This window comes from Anas acuta, chromosome 12 (genome assembly GCF_963932015.1).
Source record: "Anas acuta chromosome 12, bAnaAcu1.1, whole genome shotgun sequence".
NCBI lineage: Eukaryota > Metazoa > Chordata > Aves > Anseriformes > Anatidae > Anas > Anas acuta.
The window spans coordinates 7,332,079-7,355,839 of NC_088990.1; the positions used below are offsets into that span (position 1 = coordinate 7,332,079).

Genomic DNA, 23,761 nt, shown 5'->3' on the forward strand with positions numbered 1-23,761 from the left:
AGCTGGTGGATTATCTTTGGAAAGATGGTATGAGGGCATGTTGCTGTCCTCAAGTTCTTTGGGCATGTCTGCACCGGAGGACCTCTATGCTTGTTGGGTGGGAAGGTCTCTTTGCCCTAGCTTTGATGTACTTAGTTCTGATAACTGTTCAGGTTTGCAGCAGGGTCTCAAGTGTGGGTTATCCAAGATTCTTAGGCCAATCTGGGGGCATTATTCACATGGCCATATTGTCTCACTGTTGGTGTTAGATTAAAGCTAACACTTGAGTGCCTTACTGCAGTGCAGTGTCTCTTCGAAGCTCTAAGACATATCTTCCACCTAACTGGGGAACCACTGTCAGTCCCATCGAAATGGGAGGTTGCACTTGATTTTTATTTATCAGTTGTATCCTAGAGTGCTGTCCAGTTTTATGTGAATTCTTACTGTCACTAAGAATCCCTTGTGGCTGAATATGATAGTCCCATAGAGGGAAGGGTAAAGACTGGTGTGTACTAACTGTACAAGGCATTTTGTAAATGGCAAAAAAAAAAAAAAAAAAAAAAAACCAAAAAACTTTGGACTAAAACAAAATAAAAATGAGAGCAGAGGCAGAAAGATTAGACATTTTGTAATAGAGGAAGAAGTGACAGATTTGAGATAACCTGCAGTTTCCAAAAGTCATCTGAGATGAGGAACCAGTGGTTGTAAGACCGTAAGAGAAAAGGCAAAAAGTCTGGTAGAAGACAAAAGATGTCTGGAGGGCTTATTTAAGACCTGGTGTGTTGTTGTGGTCAAGTCATCTAAAGTCAGACTTCTCATATACTTGATGCCTTAACACCAGACCGCACCTCTTAATGCCCCCCTAAGGGTATTGGGGTAAGGTCAGTTGTGTCTGGGGCATTTGGGTGAGGACAGATGGAAAAGTGAGAAAGAGAGAAACAGTAGCAAGCAAGCCAGAAGTTTTTTGTTTGGGCAGGATGGGGCTGAAGCAGACTGAGGAGCTGGCAGGGTGAGGAGAGGGCTGAACAATGTGACCTTGTAAGCATGTTTGAGATGGACGCTAAGTGCCAAAGCTTGCAGAAGGCATCAGTCAGACAGCTGTGGGATACTGGGACTGGAGGGAAGGGGATTTCTGGGCAAAGCCTGTTTGAATCTCATCACTAAAGTGATGAGCCTGTGCCTACCCTCCCTATTTTTCAGTGTTAGTTTTCTTGTGTCCAGGAGACAAAGAGCCCCTCTTGGAAAGCCCTGAGTTGGATAATGATGTGAATCTCTGATGGCAGCCAGAAAGGGAACACACAAAGTCGAGGACACTCACTCATGTGTCAGCCCATCTGAGAGCCCAGGAATCCTCCTCCCCTTGCCTTGCACCTGATTTATTGTTCTTTTGGTGTTCTCCTCCCACCCAGAAGCCTGTTACACCTATGAAAGGGAGAAAGCAGCTATAAGACTCTCCCAACAAAAACTTTATGTCCAAAGATAGACATGGGAAATACGACAAACAACAATGAAAGAAAGCATCAGTGCAGAGCTCCAGTAGCAATGATTTAGAGCAATGCTGGCCCTGAGTAGTTGCTGTCCACACAAGAAAAACAGCCCTAAGAATTTCCTGGGGCTGCTATGGCTTTTTTCCAGCTCCGCCAGTGCTGGCGGGTGAAGTGTGAGCCAGTCTCTAAAACTATCAGTGGTTTTAAAGCACCACAGTGATTAGACCTGCCCCGAGCAGAGTTAGACGGCACAGTGTCAGATCCCCTTAGCAACAGCCTTTCTACACTAGGATTCCCTATCCTGATAGCATTGTTGGAGCTGCACCAGCATTAGCAGCAGCAGCAGGGTGGCTGGCTTTAGCAATACAGGCACTACAACTGACTCATTTCCAGTGGGCAGGAGGCAGAGAGCTCCAGCAGTCGCTTTCAGGCTCTTTTGGATAGTTAGTACATGCTGATTGTAGGGAAAAAAATAGCCAAAAAACCTACAGTATTTACCAAGTGCAGGTGAGATGATCTTCATTAGGAAAGGAAGGCTTTTTAAGTAGTGGTGCTACATATGCAGCACAGGTCTCTGGGTAGCTGACGCTGTCAGGGCTCTTCTTGGTCTCTTTATCTGCAGGGTAACACTTGGAATGGCAGCAATGCCAGTAAAATCTGTAAATAAACACAGAGCTGAGCAGCTCTGGGATGTGTTCAGAGACAGGACTTGAAACATGGAGGGGAGAACCTGAAAACTTGAAGTGACTGGTGAGGAAGAACAGGGCTGCTGACTCTGCATACAGCTGCAGTGCTGGGGTCGGGAATGGAAACTCCCCCTGAAGTGTAAATCTTTTAGAGGTCATGGCTCTGAGCTTCTACTGTCAGACTGCGGCAACACTATAATGGAAAATAAAGAAAATCGTCCAATATATTTGGGTAACTTACTCTATATTCTTTCTTCTCTAGTGTTAAATGGAGACAGTTTGATCTTTGTGTATACCATAGGATATACGTTGCAATGCCACAACAGTTCACTGTCTACTCATCTCATTTCTTTTTTGATTTTTTTTTGTTTTAAATTGCACTTCAATATTTGTGGTTATTCCAGTTTTAACTGCCTTCCAGGTTTTTCTGTGCAGAAAAACAATGGCACATGGAAAAACCATCCTGATAATGCTTCTATTTTTTTTACTGTGATTTTAATTATTTCCATCAATTCGTTCTTATATTTACAGCGGAAGTTCCACTAGCCTTGGCTTTGGTATGGTCTGTTTTCAAATCTCAGACAGTTTGGCTTGTTTATATCAGATGGAAGCTTTCCAATGAAAAGAATAAAGAAAAAATACTGACTTCAATTACCTAGGCTTCTGCAAATTACTGCTTCAAAAAGCCCCTGCAGTTATACTAGTGGCATTGCTTACTTCAGATGTCCAATGTTGGGAGAATTTGACCCAGTATTTATTGTATTTTGGCTTGTTACTGATGTCTTCCCTTCTAATTGCTGTGAAGAACAGTCATCAGAACCAAGATGTGACGAATTTACCAATTAATAAGGAGTTGCATGCATGTACCAAAAGAAATTCCATGAGCTGATGGAGAATAGTATTTCTCTGGCTGAAAGCTTCTGAACTCAATGTACTTCTCTTCCATTCTTGGAACCATTACCTATGCTGTTTCCATTTCATTCTTATATAGCTGATAGTCTTTGAAATGCTAAATATCTTGAGATACTGTGGCAGCAGAGAGTCTTATCTCTGACCCGCAGTCTGTAGGGTGCTCATGCTGGGGTAAGATGTCCTACTTCTGTCCTGCTTGAGCTGTGAACTTGAGGAGAGGACAAGGACAGATTCACAGCAGTGGTGGTGTCTGCTGCTGTGTTTTAGTGTCTTGTGACACTGTCTTGGCCTGCTTGCCCAGATGGATCCTGCAGAAGATGCATGCTCATTTGCAATGGCTATCCTATTTAATTTGAAGTTGATCACATGTCCTCAGATGACTCTGCTTTTCCTGTTACAGCTTGGAGATCTTATGTCCAGAAAACTGCTGCAGGGCAGTGAAAGCTGTTCAGTTTCCATACCTTGGCTCCTGTTTCTGCAAAGATGTATCTGGGTATGCTACACAATACAGCAGCATCCACATTCTCTCTTGCCTTTCAAGCGAGACAGAAACCACAGAATGGCAGAGGGAGGCAAATAGCACAATGTTTTTTTCTGTTAAACCTTTATTGAAATTTCCAGGCCAGTTAATAAGCTTTCCTCCCTGCTCTGCAATTGCAACATCTATTTTCCCAAAGACTTCATCCTTACTTTACTTGCCTGCGGCAAAACTACTCAGTGCTGTGTGTCTCTAGCACTGTTCTACATGTGTTTTGCAGTCCTCTGTTTTCAAAACACACAGCAGGTAAAATTGATGTTTCTTTTACATATAACAGAATTGAAACATTTCTTATCAACTGGTTATTGGTCTTGAATGAAGAGACTTTGGTCAGTGAAGACTGAGTCTTCTGAATAAAGGTTCAGACTCTCAGAGATACTTGGTGGCATAAAGATGAAGCTGACAATCTGATGTTCTCATTGGAAAGTCTCTTGGCAGGCTAAAGGACTAACTCCATTGAGTTAAAAGGTAGTTCTGATCTTAATATACAAAGGGGTTTTGAAAAACCCTGCTGAGTGTTAGCTGCATGTTTACACATAGAAATGCCTTTTCAGTGGAGGTCGAGATGCCTAACGTAGCTCTGAAAGAACATTACATTGTGTTTCTCAAGCGTGTTTATGCATTGATCTCAATTTGAGATTGATTTAGTACCAATTAAGCTCAATGTTGCATGTGCACACACACAGGGGGTTTATATAACAGACACCTCAGTATTTCCAAGCAGCATAAGTTAAGACCCTGAAACTGAACTGCCCAATTCACAGTAAATTCAGTGCTGAAGGGGGTAAGTAAAACAAAAAATAAAAAAAAAAAATGTGTATGTATGGTGAGGGAACTTCACTGGAAGAAATGAAAAGTCAGGTAGTTGGAAAAAGGGAGAAAATTGATGACAGTTCCTCCATATCTTCCATATATTTGGTTGAAATTCTACTTGCTTGTGAGCTGTCAGGTAGCTCTAGCTCTGACCACTGTCCTTTGGGATTTAGATATGAGCAATATATAAAAACTGCTTAACTTGTGCTCATAACAGAGGAAATGATGTTTCCCTACTTGGGAAGCATGTGGAGGTTGATAAATGGAAAGTCTTGCATTCAAGAAGATTAATTAGCATCAATATTTTTTTCAATTTGCTCCCTACTGCAAATGTGAATGTAGCGCTGTGCTGTCAGTGCTGCAGCTGATGTGTAAATAGTTACTTGCACATTCAAACCGTGGACTCGTGCTGTAGGTAGGCTGTATAACTGGACACTTAGGAACAGGCAGAACTGAGTAGGACTACAGGGCTGTGTTACAAGACATTGCCAGTTTACAATCACCCAGTTTGCGCCTTGTCATGCAGAGTAAGGAGAAATGATTCCAGCAGCTGTACTTGCATGAAAATGTTGCTTCCTCTGGCATATTCAAAGAAGCTCTGCAAAGCAGCTATTTTTCCTTTGAGTGTTAAGATTTAAGTTTCCTTTGGCTGGTCTTTGTGGACATGCTTCATCTGAACAGGACCAGAGGGGAAACCTGAAGTGCCATATAAACTCATGGATCTATTTCTAGACCTTTGTAATATGGAAACAGTGTCATTAGATTAAAAAGAGCAAACACGGTTTTTCATCTTGTGTTCAATATCAGTAATTCCTTCTTTTATTTGGAGGCATCTGACTTACGCTTAAAGAAAGGGCTGCCACATAAGTAAACCTTGTTTCCTGGTGTAGAGCTTGAGGGAGATAGTACTTTCTCAGTCCTTCAGCTTCTTTTTTTTTTTTTTTTTTTTTTTTTTTTTTTTTTTTTTCTCAGGTCTGTTATTGTATTAAGTTCATTTTGGGCTGACTCTGGGCACAAGCAATGGCATGTTAGATACCTCACTGCCTGGGCTGCTGGCACCACGAGCTGCATTTGGATATCCTGCTGTTAGCAAATAGTTGCATACATAAAATAAAAACTTTCAGGCGGTATTGTGTGAGAGCAGGCTTGTTACTTGGCACCATGAGGCCCTGGGTACCCCCATCTTCATAGTCTCTTTTAACTTGCCTTCAGAGGCTCCCTAGTGGCAAAGCACCTGCAATTCAACTACTCTTCATGATGACAGAAGATCAAGTTGTCATACTGAGATTTGAGCCTGGGGCATCTGGGTACATCACCAAGCATTGCCCCTTGACTTCATCATGCAGCATGTAGGGTTTCTTCGATGTGGATTGTGTCCCTCTTCCTGCCCTTGCTCTGGCTATATGTAGCATTCAGAAAAGCCTCAAGGAAGAGGGGGCGTCCAGAAGAGAGCAGAAGGGGTTGGGTCTTATCCCCATATGCACTGGGTACCTACCTTGCCATGTGCACAAAGCACATGTCAATTATTGGGGTCTCCAGCAAGTAAACTGCCAGTCATTGTGAACTGATAGCTATTAGTTAAGTGGCAATTAAGGATTAAGCTGACAGACCACCAGGCTCTTTCTCGCTGGTGACTGAAACGAGTTGGAAGACAGTTCTCTGGGGAAACAAGGGGTTTAACCCTGCTCACTGACATGCTTTCAGTGTGTATGAGATGTTTTGTAGGGCTGTGCTGGGTCTTGTTATCAGACGTGGCCTCTGAATATCCTCACCCCTCCCCTTTCTGAGTTAATCAGGGATAGGATCAAGCCCTTCTCTGTCCCCCTTCATGTGTCCCTTGGGTGTGAGAGCTGGGTTCTCACACTGTCAGCCTGAAACTGCCTGGGTGATTGATCTGTTAAGGAACCTGTCTGACTGATCCTTCCAGCCTCTTTATCTTGATGTGAATGACAAGCTGTCACAGCCTGTCTCAGCCATATTGGTGACATCTGACCTCAGAGAGGGAGTTGACAGGAATAGGAAATCTTCTGAGCTTTGGTTTCTGCCTTTGGAAGCAGTGCCAGCTCTGCCCATACTGTAAGAAATGCCTGGGCATTTGTTTGGCAAGGATTCAAGTATTTTTTTTTTCTTTGTACCTTGTTCTTTATTGCTACTTTTAAGCTAATTTAAGTTAGAGGTATAAAGAATAGGATGGATTTTTAGGATACAGCTGTCTCTCCTTCTGTACTCCTACACTAGAAAGAGTAGGATAGTTGTAAGGATGCCTGGAGGGTAACCCTGGAGTGACTCTTCTTCCTGGGAGGCAGAGATGAAAGAGGCTGAAATGTTATACCTTTTCACTGATGTAACCTAACAGGCTCCAGGGCAGGCAGAGGTGTTTGGAAGGTGCTTCAGTGAAGGCTTTGAGCTGAGCCTGGGAACTGAGATATGTTCATCGTATTGGCCATGAGAGCAGACAGGAGGATTTCACACCGGGGCTTCTGCATCACAACTATAACTTTTCAATAAGCACAGCGTGTCATCTGGAGAACATGCTGACTTCTGCTCACCAAAGTGTAAGATAGGAGAAAATTCCATCCTGGACTTGTTTTAGGCTTAAAAAGTAGGGAACCATCACTCCCTTTGCTGTTAGTCTTTTTGTGTTGACTCTGGTACCTGTGCTCGCTCATCTTTTTTTTAACAACCCTACTCTGACAGTTAATACCCATAGAAATCCTTAAAGGTGGGGATGAAATACTGTTCAGTATGTATTTAATTTCTGCACTTTTTTTTTGGTACAGGATCCTATTCAGTAAAATGAATAACATCATAGAGAATAGGTTCTGTAGGAGATGTAGATTTTGATTAAAAGCAGCATGTGCTTTTCCAGGAAGGGGGGAAAGAAGGCACTAGAATTGAAGTTCCTATTAGAAAAGGAGTGTGACTTATTCTCTTTCCTTTGGCATTATACCAAAAGCACATCTGTGAAAAACAGCTGGATCTCCAAACTCCACCTGTTGGCAATGTGTAGGACATTGCAGACTGCAAACAAGCTTTGCCTTTAGCATAAATTTTAATACCTACCTAATAAGCTGGAATTAAAGTGGGTTTGATGGGTGTTTTTTGTCAGTCCTAGACCAGCAGTGCTATGAAAATGCTAGCAGCATATGCACATTTGCCCACCTGCATTTCTAAGGCTTGTGAAACTGCTGGTTTTAAAAACTTTAAAACAAAACAAATCACATCATCAAAGTGTTTGCATATTGAAGATCTATATTTCTGAGCCACAAGGGAAATGACTATTCAAGACATCTGTATGGGATGAGATATACCTTCTGGGAGGATTTATAAAGTACCTATTGCTGTGGTGCCTACACATTTCTAAATGTCTCTCAGTTGTCAAATGTAAAATTGTCTTTTGAGTGAGCTGCTCTGTGACTGTATAAACTCCAGTAGCTAGTAAAAGTCCCAGGGGTTGGAGGAAAAATGCAGCCAGGCAATACATACTCCTGAGTGCACTTATTTCCTTACAGAGACCGGGGCAATTGAAGCTTATAGGCCCTAAGCCTGTAAGCTGTAATACCTTGAGCCCTCAGTTGAGATTCCCGGTGATACTGTACAAGTATATTGCATGGTCCATGCCCTACGCTGTGTGAGATATAAATAAACATGACAGCAACAAGTGAGTTTACTGAGAAACTGCAGGGTGAAGAGCAAAAGGAGGCATTATGGGCTGAGGCAATGGGGGCTGTCAGGCAGGGGCAGAATCTTTTTCTTAAGTCTCTATAAAAATAGTACTTACATCTTCATTATCCGGGTGTGATTGCCTTTAGGAATTGCAATGGGTCTGAAGAAGTACTTAATGAAGCACCAAACCATTAGCTTTCATTCAATAATTTGAAGAGGATGTTTCACATTTAAGCATGTATAAGATAAAATCTCACAGGAGAAGGAAGATGCTGGTTAAATTACTTGGGAGCTGATTTACAGAACCCTTCTGGATCATTTCTTTGTTCGTTCTTTAATTTCTCTACTGTTCCCTCTTCATAATCACAAGGTAGCACTGAACAGATGGGCACCAAACTCAATGTGCCCTGCGAGTCTTAAAATCCTTTCATATAGCCCACCAGGCATGCCTTCTGCAACAACATTTTTCATTTTCAGGAGTCTTTCTAACATGGAGTGAAATGGAAATAAATGATCTAGTCAAAAGACAGAGAAACAGAGGCACAGAGTTGTCCATCATAATGCAGAGAGCTGTGAGCCAAGATCAGAGCAAGGAAGAAAACTTGAGACACTGACTCCCAGTCTCCTCTGTCTGCAGTGATTTCCAGCAGACGCTGTCCCCTAGGCCAGATCTAAAGGGATGACCTAGACATAAAAGACTTTAGTCTATGCTTCTGAGCAGCCCAACTTTACTGGCAAATCCAATTGTTCTTTGGCTTGGGAAGTGGATTTTTTCCTTTGTTGTTGCTCCTGGTTCCTAAACACAGAATCTGGAAGTTGTTTGTCTATCTGTCTAGTAGTTGTACTCCTGCCCTGATACCCAAGCTGCTGATTTGGAAACACATCAAAAGACTTCCATGCTTCAAAGTGGCTGTCTTGACTGCTGTTACAGGCAGTTTTAAATGTTTTCTGATTATGGATCAGCATTTATTATGCCTCTTAAGACAGGGGTGCTTTATTTATATATCCTTTTATTGAAATATATAAATGAGTGTCCTTTGAGATAGCTGCTTTGTCAATCCCAGTGTAAGATTTTTAGTAACATATTACCACAAAGAACAGAAAATCAGAGGAAGGCATCTGGATAGGTTTGCCAGTTTTTTTTTGTTTTTAATGAAATCTTTCCCTCCATTGCTTCTTGAGACAAATGCAGAGTTCTGCACTGGGCATGCTATCAAATTCTCTGGTCTAGCATATGGCTCATAGTCATCTTTCTTGTGCTCTTAAAATTTCCCTACTGTTCTCATCTTTTATTTTTCTCTCCTGCTCTCATGTACAATTTATCTGCTTTCTCTCCATCTTCCTGTCCTAGGCTTACTCATCTCATTCTCTTTTCTGATGCCAGAAAAGATGCTGTTGGTTTACCATATGCTGTTAAGAGGTGCCGATATCACAAACACCAGTTGCCCTGGCGTGCTGTAAGCTTATTGATACATCCTGCTACTCTCGTTGAAAGTTTACTCTTCCTTCTCTTCTGTGACTTGATATGATTCCCACAGGGTATTTTGTATGCTTGAATTTTTTCAGCACCAAAGGCAGATAATATTCTGGGAATACTTGTTGACAGCTGACTTAAGGTGTAAATTACAATGATATAAACTCCTAGCTTAAAAAAAAAAATGTGCAAGGGGATAGTTCACAGCTATGCTGTGTGAGGCACTTCTTTCCTAGGATGTTGTGGATGACTTTGCATAGCTTCAGAAATACATGGAAGGAAAACAAACTAAGCTAAAAAATTCCCATGGGTGCTGGTGTTATGTTACGTTTATGACATCTCTGGACTTCAAACTGTTGAAGTATGAGTTTCTTCTGGAAGTTCCAGCATTGTCTTTTTGCTCTGGTCTTGTATTCTTCCCATGAGCACTGTTGGACATGGGATACCAGACTATCTGGGCTTTCAGTTTAAGCTGGTGCAGTTGCTCTTTCCTGGCCTGGTTAACTGACTTTGTGTTTAGAATACCTGTTTATCATTCACTTCCATTTTAAATATGATTAAAATCTAGGGGTATAGGACTGTAGTGATTTAAGGGTCAATTTTTTTCAGACCCCTTCCTCGTCGTCAGCTGAGCCTCTTGATCCCATTATAAGCAATTCAGGCTCCCTTTTCAAAGTCATTACATTGTTCATCCCATTGCTGCCAAGAGGATGTTTCAGAGCTTCATTTTCCAGTGCTTAAAACCTATCTTTTAATTTCCAGTTGAAATTTATTCATGGCCATTTTATATCCATTTGTCCTCATGCCAACTTTGTTCTTTAGCTTAAGTAGTTCTCTGCCTTCCTCAGTGTTTACTTCCCCCTGTCCCAGTGTGTCTATGGAGAACAATCAACTCCCCTTATAACCGTTATTTTGCAAAGGTGACCAAACCATGATCTTTAAGACTCCTCATGAGACTTCTGTTTCCATAATCACTTCCTTAGCCCTTTTCTGTACCGTTCCTTTTGAGTACTGCACACAGTTGCTCAGGTGAAACCTTGGTGAAAACATTCATGCTGTCCCTTCACCATTGGCAGTGGCTTTTCTGAACCCTGATTTGTCCTTTACGCAGTGGTGTCACCCTGCTGGGTCACACTTGTCCTAATCCTCTAATAGGCTCATATATCCAGGGTGGTGTTCTACTAGCTTCCAAATTATGAGCCCCTGCTCATAACAGAAATTCTTATTTAAACCCTAAATGCATACCCTTGCACACTGACTATTACATTTCATCCCATTTCTATTGCTTCAGAACTCAAGAACATCCTGCTATTCCTGAAAGATAATCTGAACTCCCCGCTGTTGGCAATGGCTCCAACACTTCACACTGTCAGCAGATTTTGTTAGTGTACTCTGACTTTTTGTGCCAAGGTCATTAAGGAAAGTATAAAATAAGATCAGTCTCAAAACGTATCCTTTAACTTCTACACATAACCTCCCCCCAGCCTAATAATTCCTCTTTCAGCACAACTCCTGTCACTGCCTCTTTAACCAGTTCCTTACCCACCTTGCAATTCTTGTGCTAATCCCCGTCTTCATTATCTTAGCTAATAACTTCCAGTATGGTGCTTTTCTGAAGTACAGATAAATTAGATCTACCGTGTTTCTCTCGTCTAGAAAAATCAGTTATTTTATCAAAGACATCAAGTTAGCCTGGCTTGATCTACTTCTGGTTTAAATTCATTTTATTCCTTAAACCTGTTTTATCCACTTGGCACCTTACACTCAAGTATTTAATTATTCTTTCTCTCAAAACTTGTTCTAAAGCGATGCATAGCATTGAGGTTGGTCCACTGGGTCTGCACTTACTTATGAGTAATTGTAGAGTGCCTGCTGTAGGACATACAAAACACTGCATTTCACCTATGACACAATCTTTGTGATGAATCTCAGTTGTTAAGAGATGAAATGTACTAGTTTGTTTCCACTTTATTTTATTGTGGTACTATGTACAGACACGGACTGAGATGGAGATGGCTCTAGGCTGTTAGTCTGGCATGTGGGAAAACCAGCCAGCTACAGTTGCAGGACTGTAATATTGCTTCAGAAGTAGATGGTGACTGAAAATTCTTAAAGTAAACCAGAAGCTGCCATAAACTCCCTAAATTTCTTCTGCTTGCATCCAGAAACACTCCAGTTCTTCCTTCACTCCTTTACTGTTCTGGTGTGATCACATCAGGCCTGCAGAGACTACTGTAAACTCAAGCAAGTAATGTTTGTTTTAACAGAGAAAACATGTTGTAAGGTGACCTCACTGAGGTGCTCTGGATGGACCTTTTAATTTGCTTAGAGATATTTACTTTGTCCCAAACATGAAGGCTTAGGGACAGGGTGAGTGATCAGTGGAGGTAGCATATCCCTGTCCTGAGCATGCAGGTGGCTGATGGTATTCCTCCCACCAGCTCAGTGGTTGTTGTTTAGGTGGAGTTAAAGCAATGAGAGCATGACTGTGCTTCTGCTGGTGAGATTTTTAGCTGCTGATTTCTTGTTCTGTCTGTATTGCGAGTAGTTTTTATGCTTTTTTTTTTTTTTTTTGTCAATACTGGTGTTGAATTCTAACAGTTTCATTATGGAAGAATGGCAGTATGCAAGGACATCAACCCAATATCAGCAAGAACCAGATCTCAAGTCTTTCTTAGTCTCAGCCACTGTCAGGACACAATGAACAGCAGCTTGATGACAAAAAATATTTCTTGCTACAGGATGATAATTGGCTCAGTATGGGGAAGTTAATGTGATTTTATTTGGGGATTGGTTTCTAAAGAGATTACATTTTAAGGAATCCATGGGTATGAAGGGTATTGTAGCTGTATTTATTCAATAAGCTGTGGGCACTTGAAATTTCACAGCAGTAAGCCAGGTTAGAACAAGGATCATCTTGTTGCAGCAGCATGATTAGAAAAGAAAATCTTGCCTGGCTGGTGGGATGGGCATATACTACGTGGGGGCGGGGAGGGACAAGGATGTCTCGGTATAGATTTTTTCAAGCTGCAAATGCTATTGGCCAGATCCCATTCAAACTGGTACTATGCTGAGTCAGGCAGGATGAGCTACTTACCTGTGCATTGAAAATGCAGAGGGTCCACAAAAATATCTGCATCTACTTCTCTACTTACTATGGGGCAAGTAGTAGCCTTGCCGCGCAGCTTCACCACCTTTCTTACAAGCCCTGATCTGTGTGAGGACCTTGACATGCTACCGTAATGCAAAGCATTGTCATAATTAAAATAAAACTTACTTTCAGTTAAAGTTGATGGAAGGGAGGATGGGGTGGAAGCTTGTTTTGGGAAAACGGAGAATGGAGTGGAATTTGGCTGGAAATGCTGACATGGATGTCCCAGACTGATGCAGAAGTTATCATCTGCTGATGTAGATAGAAACACTGGTGTCTGGAATGGGCATGTGCTGAGTCTCTGATACAAAGAAATAGCTCTGGGGCAGCAGTTTAAGGACTTGCTTCATTACTTTGGATATGTGGGTGTTGCTTTAAATTTAATGGTCACTACAAATCAGTGTAACATTAAAGCTAGAGGGCTAATGGTCTTTTAGAATAACTGAGTCAGCTGCAGAGACTATGTTCTCTGCTTGTGTAAAACACTGCACCTCTGAAGTCAATGATAAGCTGTCAGTATAGACCAGCTGAGAAGCCTGGCCCCAAAGACTGAAGATGAAGGTTAAAAAAATTATGAAAGAAATTGACATTTCTTCATCTTTCTTCTTTCCCCAGGGCAGCCATTGAGGCTCTGGCAGCTTTGCTGAAATCAAGTAAGCTTTTCTTCATATTATGACTTTTCTGTGCTGTGCTGCTGGACAGAATGATCCTGTTGAATGTCTTTCTCCCTTAGTATGCTCTTCAACCTAAATCCCAAAGTGCACTGCTTAGAAAAGAGGGGTAGCTGACTGTCTTGCAGTGCTTTTCAACACCTCACAGCTCTGTGATTGTGATGCTGTAGGTCCTAGGAATTAAGTTGCTGAGGGAACAAGACTAGGCAGTGTTGTCCTGGGGCTTGGTGTAGTGAAAGAAATGGGGAAATGTGTCTAGCCAGCAAAAAATGCTCATTTATCTGTTCCAGAGTTATTTCAAAGTGGGGCCAGAACCTCCCTGTCCCGTGGTTCTGTTGGACTGGGCACTCACCTGGAAAACCTGGTGGTGTTGGGAAACACTCGGAAAACTTCTGCAGTCCAGAAGACATGACCTCATTTTCCCTTGCAAGCACATGGGGTTTGATGGCACACAGATCTTAAAAAAAACAGGGCTGACACCTATTGATTGCTGGGGTACAGCCATGCTATGGCAGGTTGTGCTTGACATTTGCACCAGCTGGCTGGGGGAGTTGGAGACCATAACATGGATTCTCAGTCACACACTGCTGGTGTGCCTGTTCCAGCAACGAGCGTGCTACCCTTTTTTGCCTTTTTTCCCCATCCAAAAACACTTAGCTTTTATTACCAGAATTTAATAAAGCTTTGATTAAGAAAGAGCACTCTACTATTGCAGACAATCTACTCTACAATAAATCACAAGGGCGTATTGTCCTTCTCTCTCTCTTTCTCTTCCCCCCCCGCTCCTTTTCTCCCCTCCCCCTTCTCCTTTTTATAGTATTAGGAATAATGCATTTGTGAAAAATTGTAGTCCTGGAAGCAGTGCTTAAATGAGAACACTGCAATGGGATCGTGTCTGAGTTGTACCAGCTCAAGTGATGAATTTTGAAATAATGCCCCAATATTAACCTTGCTGCCTATATTTAAAGGTCACGTTATTGCAACCAGGGAAGACCTTCTGTTTTGGGCACTAAATCTTAATAAGGGGGCTGTGGGGCTATGCCACAGCCACTTGCAATACAAAAGCAAAATTAGCATTTAGAATAGAAAAGAATTCACAGAGAAGCCTGGAAAAGCAGTGCGAGAGCTGAAAGCTCATCAGGCAGTTTGAGCTTTTCTCCATGCTCCTGGTACCTGCCATAAAACAGGAGTTCGGAAGTGAAATTCTGCTGTCCCAGGATATTTATAGAACCGGTTTTCTGTGTCAAGACTTGTTCTGGGTCTAGAGATGAGGATGGTACAGGGAAGTGGTGAACTAATCACCAAGGGAAGGTGCAAAATCTCTTGAGGAGTTTTAAACCCATGTAAAAGTCAGCGCATGTGGGGGGACCTTTTGTCACCTGAGGATTATCTAGGGAATCTGAAAGGGGTTGGATTTTGCTCCAGATTCTCCCAACATTTTTTCTTCTGGAGTGAAGTAACTTCTGAAGCAACTTTCTTCATTTGGTCTTAGAATAAATATATCGTTCTGAATGGCTCTTCCAAGCCAGTTTAGGCTGTAAAAACACCTTGGTTCTTCCTCTTACTCTTTCTGTGCTTTGGGAAGTGCATGGAACATTTCCAGTACTGGAAGAACAACATACTGTTCATTGTAGTAGTTCGTTTTGCGTGCTTCCACAGAGGGCACAAAATAAAACAAAATGAGAATTTGGTCTATTGAGCAAAGCTATATGTTGTCACTTTGGAGGATCACTGTGATATATACGTTAGGGTTCTCATGTTCATCGATAATGCTGACCACTGAAACAAAAAAAAAAGGCATTGCTTGAGAGAGATTTCTTCATTTGGAGAAATGAAGAAATGCCAGGTTTGGCATTGTCCTCTCTCCTTTATCATTTGCACTGAACAACACTGTTGTGGCAACCCCAGCTACTGCTTCCACTAGGAAGTGATTTCAGGAAAACACATGGCCTATTTTCAGCTGATGTTTAGTTAAAGCACTGGAACTAGGATTTGGGAAGTGGTGCCAATACCGTGTAACCAAATAGAGCACTGCAGCTCACAAACCTGCTACTTCTGGTTTCTGATGGTTTCTACAAGCTGATGATCAGTGGTTGGAATATCTTTTAGTTTTCCTTGTCCTGTAGCTCAGGACATTAGAAGCTCCAGGCTTCTGGAGGAAACTGTGCTCTCGTAGCTGCATACAAATTAGCAGGCTGTGTCTTTTGGGATGTATGGGTTAGGAGATGTGAAAAACATCTCTGGTTCTTCCAGAGATAAATCTACCATGGCAGGAAAAGAACCAAATTGTTTTTCACAGTTGTCTCAGGACAGCTTTGCTCGTCACAGTTAACTTACCTATGCATATGACCTTAGTGTCTTTGAATGACATGGAGGTTCTTAGAAAGCTAAAATATTAAATATTTTGATTAAATACTGTGAACATTACAGCACTTGAAAATTTCTTGCAAAAGCACAGGGTAAAACGGCATGGCAAAGCATTCAGAAGGCCTTTAGCACGTTTTAGATGAGACGCAAACTGAATGGGAGGTGGAAATCCCATAATGTGCTACGGTACTGAATTACTGGACTGATTATTGTGATGTTTGAAGTCTTGCAATAACCCGCTTGTTGGGAAAGGCTCTGCTTTGCTGGGGATGAGGGCTATAAAGCAGACAGAACAAGAACATGCAGCTTCTTGAGGGTCCCCCTGCAGGGTTTTTGTATCCTTAAAAACTTCAGCTCAACATGAACACAAGGGTTATAGCTGTACATGGAGGGTGCTGGAGGGAAACTGTCCCTCTCACTTCTGGCAGTGAGCTGTGATGGGAAAACAGTTTTAAAGGGAGCAGGCAGATGGCAGTATGTCTCCCTGATGGATTCAGAAACATCCATCTTCATCTCCTCAGGCTTCTCTAAGTTCTACTTAAGACTTAGTCCACCTGCAGAGCCAAGGGCTAGATGGAAACTTTCTGGCCTTTGTCTCTTACCTAACAGAAACTGATGCAAAATGTTCACTTAACAGGTGCATATCACTGCAAGGAGTAAGATTTGCCCTGACAGCCTCACTGGAGAGGGGAGGGAGGTGGGAAAGCACTCTGCACACTCATGGTTCACCCACAACAAGGAGGAAATGTTTGCATACCCAGCACAAGAGCAGAGGGACCTTGGTTCTCCTGTTTCCCTGTACCTGAGCAGAAGTCGTTGATGGCCATGGAGGTGGTGAATAATGTTTAGGCTGCTCCTAAGAAAGTGCTGTATCTTTCTATCAGTGGAAGATACAGAGAAGATGTTTCACACCTAACTATCAGCCAGTTTCTCACTCCTGACTGTCTCTTTCTACGCAATCCAGAGTCATTTCCCCATCCTTGTATGCTGCTCTCCCACTTGCATGCCATCTGTGATACAGATAGCTATAGAGCAGTTTAGGCAGGGTGAGGCACAGCATCCATCCCACTGTCTCTTCTCTGTCCCAGGGAACACCTGTTACTTTTTCTAGCCTTGTTTTTCCTACTTCTCTCTACATCAGTCTTCATATCTTGCTTCAGTTCTGTCTTAAGCTAGAAGAGACCTGAGTATCTCTCTTTTTCCCTGTAAGAATCCCGGGTGTGGATGGGACATACCCCAGCTAGAGCCTTTTTGAGAAGGGATAGAGGGTGAGGGAGCTATTTCTTTTGGTTACATCCTCTCATCCCCATTAAAGCAGGCATACTGCATTTTTGGGGAGCTGGAAGAACACTGGGCACCTGATACAGAAATGTGGACAAACATGTCCCAAGGCTTGCAGCCTGAAGGCAGTGTGATCACCGCTCAGCACCTGAAGCCACACGGTGGCGATGTTATTATAGGGAACCCTGCTCCCACCGGTGCTTAATCCAATATTTATTTTGGGTGAGTAATTTGTTTATCAGCAGGTTATTTTAATCTAATTTTGGTTGTATTTGTTATTCCTGACTATCTGTACTTCCCAGAATTAGTGGCTTGCATGTCTTTAAGGAAATTAGCTCGAGCAGATCTCAGAGGCATTTGCTGTGCTGATATTGAAGCAAAGGGTTAGGGCGATGGGCAGGGCCCTTGTTGCAATGCTTGCTTAGTAAAAATGTAGTGAGCAATTTAATGAGACAAGTTGTGGTCACCCCCGATCATGCCTCTTCTATCAAGACAATTCTGTGTGCTAACGGTAGTTATTGCTGATGGTCTTCCCCCTCTTGCTGTATATTTTTCTTTCCTCCTTTTGTCATCTTTATCTTCTCTTCCCCTTCCCCCCCCCCCCCCCCCCCAGCCTTTCATCTCTCACTTCCTACTGTTTCCACCTCGTTCTTCTGTCAACTAACCTTTTTTAACCTTTCACTCACTTTTTTTCTTTTTAATCAAAGCATAGGGATTATGTCTTATGGCTGACAGGATAAAATAATCAGTGTCATTTTTTTTCCTTTTATGCTAGCATCAAGTAGGGGCAAGTAACTGCGAGGAACAGAAAGCAATGTTCTAGCACACAAGCATATTACAGTTTCTGAAAGACCTGCACCCTCTGTCTGAATTCATAACGCTTTTCAACAGACTGACACAGGTCTTTGATCATGAGTCAAGGTAGCCCAATGCTTAAACCATGTCGGTTCCTGTAGCTAACAGCACCCCATCAGTGACTTGCCCAGTATTTTGCTAGGTACCAATTTCTCACAATTAGTTTAAGACTTCATTTTCCACCTGTGGATTCAGACTCCATTATTAGTCTGGCCCCAAACCCATCATCACAATTTGTAGGATACCATGATCACAGTTAAATTTGCAAATAGTTCATTTCATAACTTTCTAGAACAAGTTCTGTGCCTATGTTTTCTTCCTGAATTTCAGAATGCAGATAGTCTTGATTCTGTTTTTAAGCTGCTTTGAGAAGAGCCATTTGATGGGGAAAGAGGGAAATTGAACCTCCTTTAAATTCCTTTCTTCAGGATTTGCTGCTCATTCATAGAGATGTCCCAGGCAAAAATCTACTCAGTGCCCAAGAGAAAAAAGCTTGCTTCAGCTCCCAGGGCATGGCAACTTTCCACTGTTTTGCTCCTGAGGGTGGGTATAATGGAGGTAAATTGACAAAAGCCGAACTAGTCTCTGACATCCTTAGCAGTGATTGCTTGCTGCCTGTGTCTTGGCATAGGCAGTGTTTGTGCCTCTAGTGAAGATCAGGCTTCACAAAATTCAGTGGCCAAATCTGGGGAAGCTTCCCAAACTCTAGCATCCTTAATTTGAACTCTTTCAAACCACTTTGAGGAAAAATCAACCTGGAAATTTTGAGCATTTTTTTTTTTTCTGGCTTTCTGTTGGGTTGCAACCAGAGGATGCTATGAAACTGAAAAAGTAAAGGAGAAAAGAATCTTTTTGAAGGTCACTTTCCTTCTGGGGTTAGTTAAAAAATTTCAGAAGGGGCTGACTTGCTTAATTTTTACATATGAATAATGCAACAAAGGCCAATTAGAGAAGAATCATGTCATGATACAATTTGCATGATTGCTGCTAAACTGGCCAGTATCTGGGGCTAAAAAGAAAATAAATCAGCAGAAAGAATTGATTGTTCTTCTACTGATACTAAGCTCATCACTGATTCCTGGTCTAGGAGCAGACACGGTATTTATACTTCTTTGCAAATCCTGCCTCTACCTTTGTGCAAGTGCAATACCTCTGTTCCAAATGCTCCAGTGCATTCCATCTCAGGATGGTTGTGAAGCTTACAGGGCATAATTAGTTCCTGGCTTCTTAAAGAACTGAACCTAACGCTAACTTCTTGCTGGAACTGCAGGAACAGTAAAACCCACTGGGTATGGACTCATCCCACCACTTGATGGGTGACTGGGTTTCTCTGAGGATCATAAATTTGATTTTCATAGGGAACCCTAATGTTTGTCTCCAGCAAAAGTGATCTCACAATGACAGAATACAATAGATGTTTTCACTTAGCTGTAGGAGGTATCTTGTGTCTTTTATTCCCAAGAGACAATATGTGGAGCAGAGTAGGGGAACTGGAGATTTTCTTACTCCTTTCACTCCCTTAGGGGCCATGGGGTTAATCTAGCAGAGCATTTTTATCTCCAAACCGTAGCAATGTATGCTCTTGGCATAATGAATCAGCTGAGTGGCATCAACAAAGAGATTTAAATAGATAGACAGAAAGATAAATATCTCTTTGTTCTGCCTGGTAAGCAGTGCATTGCTCATCATATTTCAGGATGACTGTAATTCAGTTTTGTGATTAAATATACTGCATGTTTTCCAGTGGTCCTTGTGTTCCTGGCAAACACTTCAAAGGGGGCTGGGATACAAGGAAGGGCTTCAGATTTTTTTTTTTTTTTGACAGTCATAAGACTTATCTACTGCTTCCTGTCATAGTTTTCTAATACAAGTTCAAACCCTGGCTTTAGAATCTGTCCTTGACCCTCAACACAAAATCAAAGTTCTTTCAAAACTGTGGATTTCTTTGTCGTATAAGCCCCTTGTTAATCTTTGTGCATCTCTTTTTGGTATGTCCACATATTGGCTGTGCATCCGTGTTACATGCTCTTAGCTAACTCAACAGACTACTCAGGCCAGCTACACTGTCACCACAACAGAACTATTTTCAATGGTTAGCATCACTGCCCTGGAAGCCAAAAGAGGATGACTAATTCTAGATGTGTGGGGCAATTAAGACCACAACGAATGTCTTTGTATTGCCTGCCCAAATTTCAGTGGGTAGAACTGAAACTCCTGTAAAGAAAACAGTATGTGAGTGGTAGGGTTGGGGAAGGTGGTGAAGGGATGCCGGAAGACAGACCAACCAACCATGAATTAAACTATGAAGTATCATGCCTGGGCACTTGTGAAAGTTGCCCAGAAGGAAAACTTCCATTTTGACTGAACATACTTGCCAAACCCAAGAAGGTAATAGACTTTAATAAATAAATAAATAAAAATCAACTAAGCAAAAAGGGTCAAAAAGTCATAGGATGCTTTACCACTTACCACATGGATTGTGCGTACTCGCTCCAGGAGGGGTGAGTTCTTGCTGTCTACAAATCTGTGCAGTGCTGCTTGTACCTGTATGATTCATTTCCACCATCTGTATTTGTGCCAGTATATAGACAGATACACAAGCAGGTGCATCCATAGATGGAGGCACCAACAGACACAGACAGGTGGGGAGGCCTCCTTTCTCCATTCTGCCTTCTGGAGATCTTGGCATACTTCCTCCTTCATTTATTTGCTACTTTATTGACTATACAACTGAAAAAATCTGGAAGGAAAAAAACACTGAAAACACAGGAGAGCAGAAGAGAATCAATGGAATGAGACAAAGAAACAAAATGAATGCTTTCTTGCCCTTTCAGTTAAGTAATTCTCATTGCTTCTGATCAAAGTGCTGAGGGAGCCATTGTCCTGCCTCTCCCGTCTCCTTGCAGAACAGACTGCCTCAGATTCACTTTTCAAAGTGATTGTTTTGTTCTTAAAAGCGGTATGGAAAAAAGGAAGGAAACAAAACTGTCTTGCTCAGCTTTCTCTGTGCTTTTCATCCAATGATGAGGCTGATAAGCAATGGGACAGTTGTTTTCTGCCCTCCATGGAGCTAGAATCCAAATGTGAAATTTTGTCCTGAAATAGACGAAAACCTCACAAACACACTTTCTATCTACAGGATATCTACAGTATCTATCTATCTATCCATCCATCCATCTATCTATCCTATCTACAATAGAATTCTATTTAACTTCCCCAAGCTGCTCTATGCATGATGCTTTCCAATATTTCCCTCACCGTATTAACATTGACACAGAAAGCTTGGACATCAAGTGGTGAATGCCAGGAGCTGTAAATCCTTAAATATAGTCCAATTTCATCTGCCTCTGAACAGTTAAGGGAGGGTCTGAGCCTGATCTCTACTGTCCCTACCTTGCACTGCCTGACTCTTCTTGTCATGTTTTATACACTTATTGACTTTTACAGAGCTCTCTGAATAATTCCTCAAGGAAGATTGACTGATTTAAGGGGCAGGTCATCCTACAGGTTAGTAAACATGACAGCTGGTTGAGGATTAACAGGAAATCATGAATAAAATCATTGGGATTGATAAGGGATTCTCAAACAATTAAAGTGTTCTAGCAGAAAGACAAATAGAAACAAGAAACAGAATGAAGGTTAAAGAAAAAGAATGACCTACATGCTAACCACCACTGAGCCCCAAAATACAAGCTGTACTGGTAGAGAGAGTGTGAGAAGGTTAAAAGGGGGATATAGTGCTACAGAGGGATGTGGACCGCAGTGTAGGTATCTGGCATAGCTGTGCATAAAGAACAAGAAAGGAATACCTGTGGGACCTGCGGGTCAGTGCAGTGGCATATCAACAGGATGGTGTGAAGATGCAAAGCAGGATTAAAATGAGTTAGCAGGCTTTTGATGGTCTGGAACACCATTTATTTCCTGCCTTGTGATGGCAAAGGTAAAGCAAAAAATGCAGGGTGAGACCAGGCAGGCCCTCCAATACCATCTTGAGTTAAAATTTGCTGATGTACCATGGCGAGAAAATTGAGATGTCTTCACATATCTTCCTTCTCCTTCCCATTATTTTCATGTATCATCGCTGGGATTGAGGTCTGTTGCCTACTAGCTGCTTTCTGGTTATTCTCTCCATGGCTTCTCTTTCTACTGATTTTCTTCATCCAGAATCTTACCCCTTTACGTTTTCTCTTTTCCTGGCCTGTAAATCCTCACTGATGACTTTAATGTTCCAGGTGTGAGAGGTTCTGGCACTCTGTTTAATGAACTGGAAATGAATTGGAGCCTACTAGCCCTGGAGAATCCATACCAAGAGCCATCTGTTGTGAGCTGCAAATGCTGATCGGTATTCAAGGAGCCGAGCTCCAGTCTCACATATGCTACCTGGCCCCTTGGTTGATTAGCGAGCTTCTGACAGCTTCTAATATGTGTCACAGTGAAGAGTGTCAAGACCAGTTGGGAAAGTATGTTTAGGCAGGGTTGACTTGAAGGAAGGGATTCCAGAGTCTGATATCGCTTCATATTTGTCCTGCGGGGCAGGGCAGGGGGCACTGTGGGTGAAGGGATGTGCTTTAGAATAGTCATATGAAAAAATTTATGTTTTATCACAAGCTTTATAATCTTCTCTGAGCCCTGTATCCTGAAGCTGCATGATTAAGGGAACTTCACATCTTTTCTCTTATATTTTTATAAAACTACCTTTTATTTTTTTAATATTTTTTTATCTTTATGAAGTAAAACCTTTAAACTGGATCTGAGCATTACTTTAAACTTTTTCAGAACCAGAAAGAAACAGAAAAGAAGCCCAAACTGCTGTTGCTCATGTTGGTGTTTTGTTAACTTTTAAATGCCGTGGGTTTTATCTAGCCTTACGATTTTAGGAGAAGGGCTATGATTTTCCAGCATCAACTGACTCATGGCTTTCACTATACGTGTATGTGTGGGAATGTAGTTAGAAGTTAAATATAATTTCACTGGCTGTGACAGTACAGCTACAAGGCCTCTGTATCTGTTGATCTCATAAATGTTTTCTGTCAGGACTCAAATAGAGTACTATATGAAGACTATATGATCTGTTGTCAACTAATCTTATTGTTTAGCTTTTTTCAGTCCTCAGGATCTTCCTTAATTTTGGAAATGCTTATGGTGTTGTGATCTGGATTAGGTTGTTTAGCACTTGGAAGGAGATAAGAGCTCTGTGCCTATGCCAGCCCTGGTTTGTTTAAAGGAAAATCTTTGTTCTTTAGGGTTCTGAGCAACTGTTTCCACCTAGACAGGAGACATTTCTGTCTAATTCCAGGAACTTAGCTTAACAAAGTAGAGATTTAAAAATGCTGTAAAAATACTTAACAAAGAACTGGATCTTAAACTCTAATAACACAACAAAATAATTAGCTGTGTCTATTAGGCAAGAAAGAGGAGCTGTAAAAACCTGAGTTTCTAAGCACTGAATAGCCATGTGGTACTCAAATAAAATGAGTAGTCAAGAGAGTTTCAGCCCCTTCTTTCAGCCTTTCTTCTTTGATTTCAGAATCTAACAGCCGACGGGCAGTGAACAGAGGCTACCTGGGTGGATTGCTGAGACTCTATCAAGACTGGCATCAAAATGACATCTCCAACAACTACATCTATATTCGTAGGGGTCTCCTGCTCTGCCTAAAGCACATCACCAACATCCAGCTGGGCAGGGAGACTTTCCTTGGTTCCCGAGGTATGGAGATTCTCTTCACAAGTGTGCAGGTAAATGGTGCTCCTGTGCTGAAGTGAGATGGATTGTTCAGTTAGTGCTGGGTCCTATCTCACAGTGTAGAGTTCTACTGAAAACTAGGCATTTCGTCCTGCAGGGAGTGCTGGTCTTGTTCTGGATTTCTAGAACATATATGGG

At 41.9% G+C, this 23,761-nt stretch overlaps 1 protein-coding gene across 6 annotated transcripts in view; it reads left to right on the forward strand.

The window, feature by feature from the left end:
* AGBL1 (AGBL carboxypeptidase 1) overlaps positions 1-23,761 on the forward strand; it is a 445,869-nt gene that overhangs the window by 31,341 nt on the left and 390,767 nt on the right. For all 6 annotated transcript variants that reach the window (XR_011100595.1, XM_068695603.1, XM_068695606.1 and 3 more), the window contains 2 exons: positions 13,322-13,359; positions 23,408-23,616. Coding sequence is in view for 5 of the 6 variants with exons in the window: in XM_068695603.1 (XP_068551704.1) it covers positions 13,322-13,359; positions 23,408-23,616 (247 nt within the window). In the remaining variant the exon portion in view is untranslated. The remainder of the gene's footprint in view (positions 1-13,321; positions 13,360-23,407; positions 23,617-23,761) is intronic.